A 14,872-nucleotide genomic window follows, 5' to 3' on the forward strand; every position below is an offset into this window, starting at 1 on the left:
AAAGTGTTCTTAAATCTACAGTGTGCTTATCTCGATACCAGGTTGGCTAGAAATAATCCTTTGTTAAAAATTAAGACGTTATCAGTGTGTGATGACTGCACTAGAACAGTTTAATGACCCTATAGCAGTGGAGTTCTTTATTTGCATACCTTGGCCATGAGTCTTATATGTATACCCTTCTATATGCGCATCCTGGCCATGTGTGATCCTCAGAAATGTCTATTTATCCCAAAGATAGTAGGTATATTTGTAAAAAAAAAAAAAAAAAAAAAAAAAAAAGTGCATTCAGTGTACTATTGCTCTACAATTCCATTAAATGCTTAATTTTTTTAAAAATTAAGACTTTTCACTTAATTTTTTTAAAAAAATAAGTTATATAAGCAATAACAATGAATGAGAAAGAGTATAGTATTATGCTGCATTGACTCTCTTTTTTATATATCTGTGTATAAATATATATATGCATTGCATATGTATGTATTACGTATACCACGTTTCTTAACAGATTACTACAAATGTGAATTTTCTCCCTATGGTACCTCTGCATAATGTTAAGTCTCCAACCATTGAAGAATTGAAAACTTACACTTCTCAACTTGAGGACTTAAGCCAAGAAGCAAATGCTCTTTACACCCAGGTAAAAAGTTGCATGATATACAATCATAATATATGGGGTGGCTAGGGCACAGTCGAGAGAGATCCCGGTATCTTGGTATCAGGACTTGGTATCAGGAAAACCTGAATCAAATTTGATCTCAGACATTTATTAGCTGTGTGACCCTGGGCAAGTCACCAAAGCCTTTTTGCCTCAATTTCCTCATCTGTAAAAAGTGAACTAGAGAAGGAAATGTCAAACCTCATTAGTATCTTTGTTAAAAACAACCCAAAAGGGGGTCATGAAGATGCAGACAAAACTGAAAAATGACCAACCAGTAACGTAATTAGACATGAGATAGAATGTTATGACTACTAAGTGAATATTATTTCTTTCATATGGGGTGGTAAGCAAGTTTTGGGCTGCTGGGCAGGGAGGTAGGAAATTGGGGTAGGAAGGAAAATGATAATAAAAAATAATCTGAGGCATTTGTATACTTAATAGACAATCCGTGTATAAAAGACTGATCCCTTTTTATATCAACAGGACAATGAGGATTGTCTGCTTCTCATTAACACACATATAAAGAGAACCCTGCAAGTTCTCCTTTTATGAATCCTTTTGCTCATCAAAGTTTAACTTGAAATCACATGTGTGCATGTGGTTAGGGAAATATATGTTAATTTACATCAGACCTTACAATAATTTTTAAGAAGCTCTATTAATTCTCAGATTTAACTTCAAGCAGCTAGATAGCACATAGGACTGTCTACTATACCACCTATCTATTCTGTCTAACCATCAACTAATGTTTATTTCCTTAAACTTTCCTCAGATTTGGAACACATATATTTTTTACTTTCTTTTTTCACTTCAGGAAAATCTGACAGATGAAACCTCCGTAAATCTCAGTAAAAAAATATTTGATCTCCTTCTGGGTATTAGTCAATGTTTAAGCATTGTGGAAGAGATACTCCAAACCTCTGGTCTCTCTAGAGAGGATGCTATTGTACAGCAGGCCCACTACGAGGTTTGTCTTTTCCTATACTCTATGTAGTTGTCATTATATGGCTCTGCTCAGCTTGGTGCATTTAGCAGCAAGCAGGCACTTTTCAGTGTTCCTTCTTTCCTCTCTACCTTGCAGACCCTGTCTCTAGTACTGCAAAAACTTCACTCAACTATAACTAACAAAAAGGATGATCTTTTGAAACTGATAAATCACCCTGGAAAGAACTCCAGTGTCTTTTTTGAATGCTTTAATAACTTGCAAACACGACTTGAGCAAACTCGGACTGCAGCTGCTTCCAGAAGTCAATCCATGAAATCTGGGATAGACCATAATAGTGATTATCAGGTATTCGTCATTCATCATTCATTCATTCAAGAAACATTTTATTAAGGATTTACTATAAAAAACACTGGACTAGGGGGCCTGAGGAAATACAATGTTTAAATAAGACACAATTAACAATCCCATGAAGTCTTTATAGTCTTATAGGAGATAAGACAAAAATACAGTTATTTGTATGATGATCCAAATATGCTGTAATAAGTACATGTAAGGCACAAAATATTTTTGTCTGAGGTTCAATGAGTAAAGTCAAAAGCAACAGACAGAACAAGAAAGGCTTTTTGAAAGAGACAGCTCTTGAGTAGAATTGGGCTATAAAAGACAAGAGTTAGCAAGAAAAATGCAGAATGGAAAACATTTCAAATATTAGGGTCACAGTTGGGAGCTTAAAGTGTATAGACGGCAGCAAAAAGAAATAGAAGTGATGAGATGATTTCAGTTTGGTAATGTTTGTTTTAAATCTTATCATAGCCCACTTGAATTTGAGCTAATGAACTTTTTCCAAATTGTAATTGTTAAATGGGATGTGGAATTAACCAAGAGAGACTATGATGATTTTCTTCTATGGAGGTCTTGAAAATAGATGTGAGATAGTGTTTGACAGGGGCAGAAATTAGCTCCGTTTTGTTCCATATCAACTATTCTGCAATTTAAATATATGTTGTGCTAATATCACTATTACCTATAAGATTCACTTATTTTTTTCCTTCTTTTCCTGCAGAATCAAGTAAGGCAGTTGTATGACAAACTAATTGAGAAAAAATCTTCAATACAGCACTCCTTGAATGACATTAGTAGTCAAAGTATTTCTGAACAACTCCAGGTACCAAAATCAAAGTAACATTAAACTCTCTGAACCTATATCTTAGTCATTAGTACCATCTTGATTTAAATTCAACTCTCGGGGGGGGGGGGGGGGGGGAGAAGGGCTTCAATATTCTATGTTATCATTAAAATGAGTTTTGCATGACTACAGTGTATAATCTGTATCAAATTGCTTGCCTTCTCAATGGGGGAAGAAGGAAAGAAGGAAAGAATTTAGAACTTAAATTTGAAAAAAAAAAGTTAAAATTGTTTTTACATATAATTGGAGGGAGAAATAAAATATTAAGCTTAAAAAAATTTATCTTTCCATTAGAAAGCAGATTTGTATGCTGTAAAACTTCAAGACTGTGAGGTCCAGGTAGCAAAACTGAGAGATGAAGGGGAAAGACTTTATTTACCTTATGTTTTAATCCAAGAAGTATATAAATTGGAGGTAAGTATTCTGAGAGAAAAACTCACACTGATTGGATCCTCTAATCCATTGCTATATAAACCTCAGCTGGACCTATTCCCCCCAAGTGGCAAACTTTTTCTTTATCTCTAATTACCCATCACCCTTTCTTCATCATCCATTACAAACTTTCTCCTATCTCAAGTCCCCAATTTCTTCCTTGCCCTCTCATCCCCCTCTTGTCCCCTCATCCCCTTTTTCACTCCCTTACCTCCTCTCTTGGCTCCTGTCCCTCCCTCCATTTCTCATTTCTAATCTGTTTCCCCTCCTCTCTCACTCTGTCAGCAGTCATTAAGACAGCAAGTAATTCAATTTCACATTTATCAATCTTAGTTACTCTGCTCCTTCCAAACTTCTCAATAACATGCTTATTTCTATCTTGTCCTCACCAAACCCTCAATCTCTGTCAGTCTTTGTCTTTTTTACTTCCCATCATTACTCAAATCTTAGAAATAGTGAGCTCTTCTTGTTGTCTTTTCTTCACCTCCAATCTTCCACTTTCTAGAGTTTGATTTCTGTCTCCCTGCCACTTTGCTGAAATTGCTCTCCAAGGTCACCAACGCCCTCTTTTTAAAGTTTTCATTTTTCCCCAAACAGAAAGAATAGTTTTTCCTCATTCCTCATCTTCTTTGTTCTTTCTGCAATATTTAATACTACAAACCTACTTTCCCCCTTGTAAGTAGCTTTTCTTCCTTTTACTTTTGGGATATCCACCATTTTCCCCTCTACCCTCTTTGATCTCTCCTTTGCTTAAGTCCTGTTCCTCTTAGCTGTGGATATTCACAAAGATCCTATCCTTACACTTCTTTTTTCCTGTCTTATATGTTATCTTCCATGAAAACCTCATCCACCCCGTGGATTTAGTAATCATTTCTATGAAGAGGATTACTATATCTCCATTTTGAGTTGCAACCTTCTGCCTTCTCCCCCTCCCTAAGTGTCAGTCCTATATTTTCAGTTCCCATTTGGCCACATCTCCATGTTGATGTTCTCCTAGCATCTCAAATTCATTATGTCCAGAATAGAAATCTTTATATTTCTTCTAAAACCCACCCTTTTTTCCAACTTATCCATTTCTATTTATGGTGTAGTGCCTCTGCGTTGCCATTCAACCAGGCTTAAAATTTTGTGTAAAATAAGTCTATACACACTTTGATTTATCAGTTCTCTCTCTGGATGTAGATAACACCTTCTTTATATGTCAGTTGTAGATAATTTGGGTATTTATAATTGTCAAAATGACTTATTTACTCAAAGCTGTTCTTCAAATTGTTGGGAAAAATGTATTTAAAAATTTTAGTGATTCTCCAATTGCTTCTAGAGTGAAATACAAATTCTTCAGCTTTTCATTTAGTCTTTCTTGGTCTTTTATCAGCCTACCCTTATATCAGCCTATATCAGGTCTTTATTTTATTTCTCCAGCTCCACAGGAGCAGACACAGTATGGCTAGCATGTCACTGGAATTAAAAAGACATTATTTCAGGAGGATTATTTTCATAAGACAAACTCCATTTATTGACGACTTATGCTATACCTGTACTATTATCTCACTCCTTCCCAACTTTGGGCAGATCATTTAACCTCTCTCAGCTTCAAGGAATTGAACTATTTGGAAACTAAACTCATTTTCAGCTCTAAATCTATGACTATAAATCTTTATCTTACTTTATGTCTTTGGGTTCCAAATCCTTCCTTCAAAAGAGTTCTTTACTTACAGTGTATGAACTTTACATTATAAATATTTTGATAACAGTATTTCAATATGATTGGTTTTCTTTTTAATTCTATGTCTTTTACTTAATGCATTTAAAAACATTATTCTGAGAAGGTAGCCCATCATTTTTATCTGTTTTCTCAAGGGTTCCACAACACACAAAAAAGATTAATGAGAGTTCCTCATTTAGCTTGACCCCAGAAGAGTACCTTCTCTTTACCTTTTTAGATCATAGTTTTGGTCATGCTCTCTTTTTCTCTTCTGTTTTTCTGGGCTTGTTTAACTATTTTAATAATGAATACTAGTGAATAAGCCATCATTTTACTACCGCATTCTGCATTCTGGCTTATACTAGCTCTGGAACTATTCTCTATGCTTAGAACATTCTCCTTCCATATCTCTGCCAGTGCCTGGCATATAGAAAAAGTTTAATAAGTGTTGTTTGCCTGAGTATTGAAATCCTTCTCTTTCTTCAAGGTTTAGTTTAAGTGCTTCTTCCTCCATAAGCTTTATCTGATCCTCCCAATTAAAAGTTACCTCAACCTCCTCAGATTTTTTAATACCATTTTGTTTGGATCTCTCTTTTGTCCATATCACATTCTGCATTGTATGTTTCTTATTCATGCTTAGATCTTATCCACACAAACTCTAGTTCCATTAGATTTTAATTTTTTGAGGGCAGAGACTATCATTATTCATCTTTATATGTCTCATATAAACAGCATACCATGCACATAATAGGTATTTAATAAATATTTATTGAATTGAATAATAATGGATAGCTAAAGGCTCTTGAATTGGCTCTTAATGGTTTTATTGGGTTGTGCTTTTAAAATAATATCAGTAAAAAGGTTGAAAACATTTGATTTCTCTTTTTAGGATGTCCTCGATGATATGTGGGGACTTCTAAGAACCAAGAATGCCGAACTCAACAGCCCTTTCATCAGGGAAAGCCAACAAGAAGGATTGCTGCGAGGACTGGCAGAACTAGTGAATATTGGGAAAGAAAAACTTGGTCAGGACCAACAACAACAAGTCAAAAATAAAGCTTCATTACAGGTTCAGCTGCAAAATCACAAGGTAAAACTGTGAAAGTAATTTTGAGCAAGTTCTCTTCATCATCTATTTTTTTTTTTAAATTGAAAGCTCATTGTAGAAGAAGGAGGTCTGAATCTCTACACAGAGCATCAGTCTTCCTGTTTATAAAAAAGAAATTTAAAATGTTGGTTTTGCCATAGTATATATCACATGTGCACACATGCACATGCATGCATATTACATACACTCAAAAAAACCCACTTTGTTGATACAAGAACTTATACTGGACTTATAGAATCAAGATCAAGAAAATTCTCTTGTAGGGTTTTGAATTTGAGCCAATTTATTCCTTTTTTTAATCTTGAAAATAACCAAGTCCATTACTGTCTCCATTATCATGATTCCTAACTGAGATCAATATTTTGGATATTCAGAAAAGAGTTTTTGTTGTTGTTGTTATTGTTGTTGTTTTTTAGAACAGTCATGCTTTCCTGCAGAACTATGGTATTCTCATGGAATGTGCTTAGCATTTTATTTTATTTTTAAATTTTTTTCAGTAGTATTCTTTTTCCAAATATATGTAAATATAGTTTAACATTCATTTTTGTAAGACTTTGTGTTCCAAATTTTTCTCCTTCCTTCTGTTACCGGCCCTCTCCCCAGATAGCAAGCAATCTGATATAGGTTAAATATGTGCAATTCTTTTAAATATATTTTCATATTTGTTATGTTGTGCAAAAAAACCAGACCAAATGGGAAGAAATCACAAGAAAGAAGAAAACAAATAAATAAACAGAAAAATATGAAAATGCTATGCTTCAATCCCCATTCAGTCTCCATAGTTCTCTCTCTGAATGCAGATGGCATTTTCCATCCTAAGTCCATTGGAATTGCACATTGTTGAGAAAACCCAAGTCCATCCCAATTGATTATCACATAATTTTGTGTACAATCTTCTCTTGGTTCTGCTCACTTAATTCAGCATCAGTTCATATAAGTCTTTCTGGGCTTTTCTGAAATCAGCCTCTCCATAATTTCTTATAGAACAGTAATATTCCATTACATTCATATGCCGTAACTTATTCAACCATTCCCCAACTGATAAAGCATCCATCCAATATCTAATTCTTTGTCACTACAAAAACTGCTTCTACAAACATTGTTGCACATGTGGGTCCTTTTTCCTCTTTTATTCTCTCTTTAGGATACAAACCCAGTTGTGAGATTGGTGGATCAAAGAGTATGAACAATTTTATATGTGATTAGCATTTTAAATAGTAAGGACAATTGGAGTTCAGAGATTTATTGTCCTGTAGTCAGATTACATTTTTGTTTTTGTGTTGTTATTAATGCTCAAATAATTTAGTTCAACATATTATTATGTGCAAGGCATTGTAGTACTAAGTCTTGGGAATATAATGATAGCCATGATATAAATGACATAAATCGTCGTAAGGACGATTATAATCTAATTAGGAGGAAAGATACTCATACTGGTGACTATCAGACAAAGTCTTATTAAAATTTTGAAGAGATAGATTGCTTTCAGATGGGAAATATGGTCTGAAACTCTAAGAGTCCTTTTCATACAAATGTAAATTTTAGCTACACATACCAGAAATGCAAACTTTAAATACTAAAAAACAAAACACTTGTTTTTCACAGGTTTTTTTCCAGAAGCTTGTTGCTGATGTCTTTCTGATCCAAGAATACTCTAAAAAAGCTTTGCCTTGTTTATTACAAAATAAAGAAAAATTTTGGGAAGATAAGGTAAAAGAAATAAAATTGCTGGAGCAACAAGCTTATCAATATGGCACAAAATTGGAGAATCTGTTGCAGGTATGATGTTAAATCAGAATGAATCTATAAATAAGACTAGTTTGAACTAATCTTCAAAATCATTAATAATATTGCCAGTTTTCTTTTCTTTTTTTTTTTTCTTTTTTTTTTTTTTTTAATAGCCTTTAATTTACAGGATATATACATGGGTAACTTTACAGCATTAACAATTGCCAAACCTCTTGTTCCAATTTTTCACCTCTTACCCCCCCCACCCCCTCCCCTAAATAATATTGCCAGTTTTCTACTGTGGTAACTGAGCACTATATTTTAAGACATGGTTATAAGTACATTCCATAACAGAGAATATGTAGTATAGTTGGGAAATGTGCCTTAGAACCAGGAAAACCTCAGCCCAAATCCTCTTCTGACACAGTGGCTGTGTCACTTAACTTCTGTCAAGACTAAATAACTCCCCAAGCTTTTATGTTGCAAAGAAAGTACTGCTCTGCATTGATAATCATTTACTCATCAGAGTTCTATCTACCGATGAAATCACAAGGCTAGCTCCTATGTCTCTGAAAAAAATTTTTTAAATTATTCTATTAATTTTTCCAGTACTAGCCTAGAATGACCAATTTTATATCAATGCTGTATCAATAAAAAGAAAGTAATTTATCAATAGGCAACAGTTTAAAATTAGGAAAGAATAATAACTCAAGAAGCTCTAATCCTGTTTGAACTGTGAGTGCTACCAATCCACTGAGGATATCTTATTCACATTTTCTCTGTCCTTCAGTTGATGGGTTTTTTTTATGTATGAATTGAGAATGTTTGTGCTTGAATAAACAAAATAAAGTCTTTCCATTGTATTGGGTCCCTGCTTCAAGAAAACAGCCATTGGTCCTATGCCAAATCATATTTCTATTTTCTGGATCTTTGGGAAAGAAAGTTTTAAATGCAAAATAGTTATTAGCATATACAACCGTATAGTGCTACTGTAATATAGAGTTCATATAGTGTTACTGTCAAGTTGTTTTGTGTTTTTGTGTATGACAGAACTTAACAATATATATCATAACCTATCTACAACTTGACAGATAGGTCTTAGAAAGCTGCAGAAGCCTGGAAGACATGAAATGATTTGTTGACATTCATCCAACTGGTTTCAGGGGCAGAATTTGAATCCACTTATTCTTCATTCTGTGGACCATAGCACAGTACATAGAGCGAATGCCTTGACGTCAGGAAAAGCTGAGTTCAAACCTGACCTTGGACACTTACTAGTCATGTCATTTTTTTATTTGCCTCATCTGTAAAATAAGCTTCAAAAGGAAATGGCAAACCCACTACAGTACCTTTGCCAAAAAAATCCTAAATGGTATCACAAAAGAGTTGGACATCATTGAAATGACTGAACAACTACTTCCTATTATGCTTATTTTATTTGGACTTTGCTCAAGAAATCCTTTGTGATTCTGGTAAATTCCATGGCCGAGCATAGTCCATTTAATTTATTGTTACATTTTTCTCATTTCTAAATGATTACAACTTACAAATTGAACTCTTATCTTAGTATACAATGTGCTTGTCAGTGACGTGACTAATAAACTGTTGTTTCATTTTTTGAAATGTTCACCATGTTCAGAGCCTAATTCTATCCTATAAGTATTAATTATATATATATATATATATATATATATATATATAAAACGTGTAAAGTTTCTGAGTGAAGTTTCTTGTACTGTCTCAATAATAAACCATTTTTTAAAATAAATTTTTCCCCGTCCTGTCATATACCACCTTCACAGTGGCAAATATTGACTTACCTTGGAGAATCTTGTTAAATGACTCATTGAATTTTACTACTTTATTTTTCCCAAGAAATGCGAGCACAAAAGCTAGTCATCTTTATATTGTTCTTCTTGCCTTTTTTGTTCCTTTTTACTTATGCTCATTATGATTATTGTAAGCCACTTAGTATCCTTTAAAATATTTCTTATTTTTTGAAGCAAATTATGAAGCAATTCAATCAATTTCTTTATTTCAACAAGTAATCAACAATTATCTACTTCTCTGAAACAGATCTGTAAAATTTTCAGCTGTAACTTCCATAGGCCTAATGGTTTCACATATAACAATTTTAATATTTATGTAGTTCAGCTACTAATAACTTTGCCAACTTGTTGGTCATAGGACAGAGATTTAACACTTAAAATACCAATAGTTAAATTGAAGTTTACAGATAATCTAAAATGTTTATAATTTGTAATATGTCCTGTTCTTTCTTTTTTTACTATTCTACCATCATCAGAATGGAATTAGAAGGAATTCACATAAGACTGAAGATCATTTGTAATTTTCTGTATTTCAGCATTTCTGTAGCCAGAGAATTCATCAATTAGTAACTAGCCTGCTATTTACAAACTTCTGAATTATTTCAGCTGGTCTTTACTCAGACCATACTAGACAGCCTTCCAGTTTTATTGAACCAGCCAAAGCTTGCATTCATCTTGAACTGTCTTTAAAATAGTAGGGCCACTTCCATGCCACAAGGAGACATCTTGAAATCAATAAGCATAATACCACTTATGTTTCAGGAATTGTAGTAGGCAGTGGGAATCCAAAGACAAAATAGAAATAGTACTTGCCCTTAAGGAGTCTACATTCTCTTAGGGAGCTAGCATAAGTGAAGAATTTGCATTCTATCCTATAATTAAAGGTTGCCACTGGAACTTTGTGAGCAAGGGAATGACATAGTTTGACCTAGACTTTAGAGATATTACTATAGTAGCTGCATCGTGGTTAATGCAATAATGTATGAAAGAGGTGATGACAGCCTGGTCTGGGATGGAACTATATGAGTAGGAAAAAGGGGGATAAAAATAAGAAATTAAAGAAAATATTTACATTGGGGTTTAAAAAATAAATACAAATAAATTTTCCTCTAGGATATGTCACAGTCCTTTGAAAATTCTCTCCAAACTCCTATACCATCTGTGTCTTCAGTGTTCTTCAATGAAAATTCATGTTAAGAGTTGTCTCCTTACAGCATTACCAGATCCTTAGCAGCCAAAGAAATATTAAATTATATTCGATAAGCTGGATATACCAAATCAAAAAAGTGAAAGAATATTTTAGAAGGATTTTCTTTAAAAACAACAACTTGAGTAGAAAAAGAAAAGCAAGGTGAAAGCACATAGAACATTCTGCTAATCAGACTATCTTATTCTCTAAGCACTTTAATTACTATATTACATTTAGATCCCTTGCCACTCAATGAAGTGAGAAAAAAATCTATCAAATAAGAGATTCAAGAATTGACGTTTTCTTATAGAGTTTATAGAACATTAACTGTAATGAAACCTTCTATAATTCTTTATACTCATGGAGAACCCTGTTCACTGAATCTTTTTTCTGGTGCTTATGAGGTTCGGCAACTTGTCATTCTACCCCTCACCAATATTTTGAGGAAAGGATTTATGGCAGGGAAACAATAATATGAATGTCAACTGGCCAGCCACAATCAAAGTTTAAGTGGGAAGCATTTTTTTAAAAAAAGGTCATACAGCACAACTCACTGAATTGTTGAAGACAACTGCTAAAAGTCATTCCTTTCTCCTAAATATGAGGAGCTTAAAATTTGTATATCTCTAAAATGTGTTAAAATTTTTCTTCATATATTAATGCAAAGGTGGATTCTGATGGCATGCCTATTTTGAAAATGTAACTCTTTGCATAATAAAGCAAATATAACCAACTTATGGATTTAAACTTTTAAAAAATATGTCCAGCCTGAGAAGCAATTAAATTATCATCCATTAAAAATAAAACATTTATTCCAGCAATACAGTGATACAAAACAATTCAGTAGGACTTATGCTGAAAGATACTATCCATCTCCAGAGAAATAACTGGTAGAACCTGAATGTAGATAAAAGCATACTTTTTTTTTTTACTTCATTTTTTCTTTTCTTTTTTTTTTTTTTTTGTGGTTATTGTTTGTTTGTGTTTTCTTTCACAGAGTGACTTACATGGAAATATGTTTTGCATGTCTACACATGTATAAACCATGTAAAATTACTTACTTTTTCAATGGGGGAGGAGAAATATTGAGAAAATTTGGAGTTCACAATTTGAAAAAATATTAAAATTGTTTTTAGATGTAATTGAGGAGGAAAATAAAATATTTAATAAGATTTTTTTAAGGAATAAAAATTTTAAGTTCTTCCAATCTCTGCTTTTTCTTCTGCCTTTCAACCCATGACTCCAGTGACTTTCTATTATGCACTGAATAAGATTCAAAATATTTTTTGCTATTCAAGACTTTTCACAATCAGAACAACAAAAACAATACTTAAAATACTTTTTTTTTAAAAAAAAAACAGCATTTATAGGGATTCATTGTATTCTTTATACACTGGCTAACGCTGATATTGACTTGTTTAGTCTGTTAAAATTTTTATTCTAAAACTAATTTTCTTTCTACTGTGATAACATTCTGAGAAAAAGACTTACTGATTTTGACTTTCTTTGATTCTCTAGGAATGGAAAGAATTTGATGAAAACTATGAATCCCTTGAAAAAGACCTGGAAATTCTTGGATCTTCCCTACCAACCACAAGTCTAGTAGAAGAGACAGAGGAAAGATTAATGGAAAGGATTTCATTTTATCAGGTATTTTTTTTTCTGCTTACATTTTCAAAAAATAAGATTATCCTCTCTTTTTTGGAAAGTGGATTCATTGTATGAATTGTTTTGAATCAATAGAACACTATTTATAATGTGGATCATAAGTACTGAGATTTAGACCCACTGAATTCTAGATTACATCATACACTCATACATAGTCACAATCTCTTGAGACTTCACTTTTCTGATAAATAAAATGAGGAGGTTGGTGTAAAAATCCCTTCCGGTTCTAAGTCTCATAGTAAAATCTCTTAAAAATTTGCCTAGGAATAAGCAGCTGCTTATGCCTTATTACTTGATTTAAATAAAAAGTTATGAAATATTACTTTTCACTTTTAGCCAGCTGCATTGAGTCATTTTCTGTATTTAAATTACATTGGTAGGGAAAGAATAAAGACTAAGAATTTATATAAATATAGCTTGGGGCATCTTGCTACAAATAGTATAACAGAAATTTTAATTAGGTACAAACAACAGTTTGAAAACACAAGCTTTAGAAATTTTGATTTTTGTTCACCTTAAAATGCTCATTTGTACCTAAGGAGTGATATTTCCAATATGGTCAACAAATATCCTTTTTTTAAGCAAAAAGTATATTTGTGGCCTGTAGATTATAAAATGAAAGCAAGACATACTCAGCAGGGCTCTGCTTATCATGTTGAAGATGCAAGGTTCCAGAAGAAATACTTGTGAAAGGACATCACCACATTTTATGAGGTTTAGATGGCCTAGAAATCTAGCAGTTGGCCTCTGTTACATTTTCAGTTTTATTACATTGTCACTGATTTTCAAGTAAACTTGATCTTTTGAACTAAATCAATTAGCTTGAGGGACTGGAGAGGTACCATTCTGTGGACTACAAGAATTTTTAAATTTTTAAATTTTATTTTATTTTTAATTTATGGAATAAAACAAACATTTCCAAAACATAGTACATTTAAAAAGATGATTGTAATGAAACTTGCAAATGTACAACAAAATTATTATGTAAATAAGAGTTAGAGCTTAACAACAGATCCATTTTGAGACACATTGAAACAAAAGATAGAAATTTTCAGTAGACATGTCATGATCATTTCCCTATAGGTGATGTATCTCTTGAAACTATCAGTTATGTCATTTAGTTTGTGTTTGTCCAAGAAAATGAGGAAATCTTTTCTAGTTGTGAGACCTTGAGCAAATCCTTATATCCATTCTAGTTTCTTCATCTGTGTAATGGAGGATAATATAGCATGAGACTGGTGACCTTAAATGTCATGGCATCACCTCCCTGATGTCATGATTCTTTGTATAGGAAGGACAAACAACAACAACAATGGGAATAAAAATAGCACCTACTTTCCACTACAATTATTATCATCAGAAAAGCAGCATAGCATATTGTACTATGTAGTGGATTAAAGCCAGAAAGACCCGAGTTCAAACCCAATTACTGAAATACAAAATTTGAGAGTTGCAATAATTTTTGATGGCTATTTAGTCCAATCTATACATGAGAGGAATCATCACCTTAACATACCTGACAAGTGGTTGTACCACTTCTGACACTTATTGGGCAAATCGCTTTACTTCTTCTAGTGCTTCAGACAACTCTCTTAAATCTTAGGTGCAGATGTTGACCTGCATTGGTAGAGGGAATTTCCTCATCCTGAAATTCTCTATACCAACGAAAGAAACATTCTAGTCCTCTTAACCTATTCAATTAATGTCAGAACATTGAATTATACATTGAAGATTTATCAAGCAGAAATTTCTTTATTTAGCAAATGTTTGTTGTATCAAGTTAAGTACTCAGTGGGAAGTTAAGGGACATAGTATATAGAGTCCAGGCCTGGCGTCAGGAAGACCAAATTCAAATGCAGCATCTTTCTAGCTATGTGATCCTGGGCAAATCATATAACTCTGTTTCCCTCAGTCTCCTCATCTGTAAAAATGAGCTTGGGAAGAAAATGTCAAATCACTTCATTAACTTTGCCAAGAAAACCCCAAATAGGGGGTCACAAAAAGTCAAATTGAAATATCTAAACAAAAGGTATTTAATATAACAAACATTTGTTAAATGCCTGATATGTATAAGCAATGGACTTTGGTAATGATCCAAAGATTTAAAAAAGAATTATCTCTAGCTTCAAAGAATTTAGTCTAAAAAGAGATATGACATGTACTACACAAGTAAAATTTACTTGTGTAGTAAATATTATGTAAGATAAAAGATAAAATCAGAAGAAGGATTGAAACAAAGGACCATGTAGGCACTCATCATATCAAGTAGGTGACCTGTTCCATTTGTAGGCAGCTCTAACACTAGCTCTGGTTTCCCAGTGAAAGTTACTCTCAAGAATGTTGCAGAGAAGATTCATGTGTCAAGTGAAAATTGTAAGAGATGACCTCTGCAATCTCTTCCAATTCTAGGCTGCTGTGATTTG

The 14,872-nt window shown here is 33.0% G+C and overlaps 1 protein-coding gene across 2 annotated transcripts in view; it reads left to right on the forward strand.

Moving 5' to 3' along the window:
* The window catches only part of SYNE2 (spectrin repeat containing nuclear envelope protein 2), a 297,544-nt gene that overhangs the window by 180,685 nt on the left and 101,987 nt on the right, over positions 1-14,872 (forward strand). For both annotated transcript variants that reach the window (XM_023502825.2, XM_031952701.1), the window contains 8 exons: positions 506-637; positions 1,473-1,625; positions 1,740-1,949; positions 2,668-2,769; positions 3,085-3,204; positions 5,817-6,017; positions 7,641-7,814; positions 12,300-12,431. In XM_023502825.2, the coding sequence (XP_023358593.2) occupies positions 506-637; positions 1,473-1,625; positions 1,740-1,949; positions 2,668-2,769; positions 3,085-3,204; positions 5,817-6,017; positions 7,641-7,814; positions 12,300-12,431 (1,224 nt within the window). The remainder of the gene's footprint in view (positions 1-505; positions 638-1,472; positions 1,626-1,739; positions 1,950-2,667; positions 2,770-3,084; positions 3,205-5,816; positions 6,018-7,640; positions 7,815-12,299; positions 12,432-14,872) is intronic.

The sequence above is a fragment of the Sarcophilus harrisii genome, chromosome 2 (assembly GCF_902635505.1).
Source record: "Sarcophilus harrisii chromosome 2, mSarHar1.11, whole genome shotgun sequence".
NCBI lineage: Eukaryota > Metazoa > Chordata > Mammalia > Dasyuromorphia > Dasyuridae > Sarcophilus > Sarcophilus harrisii.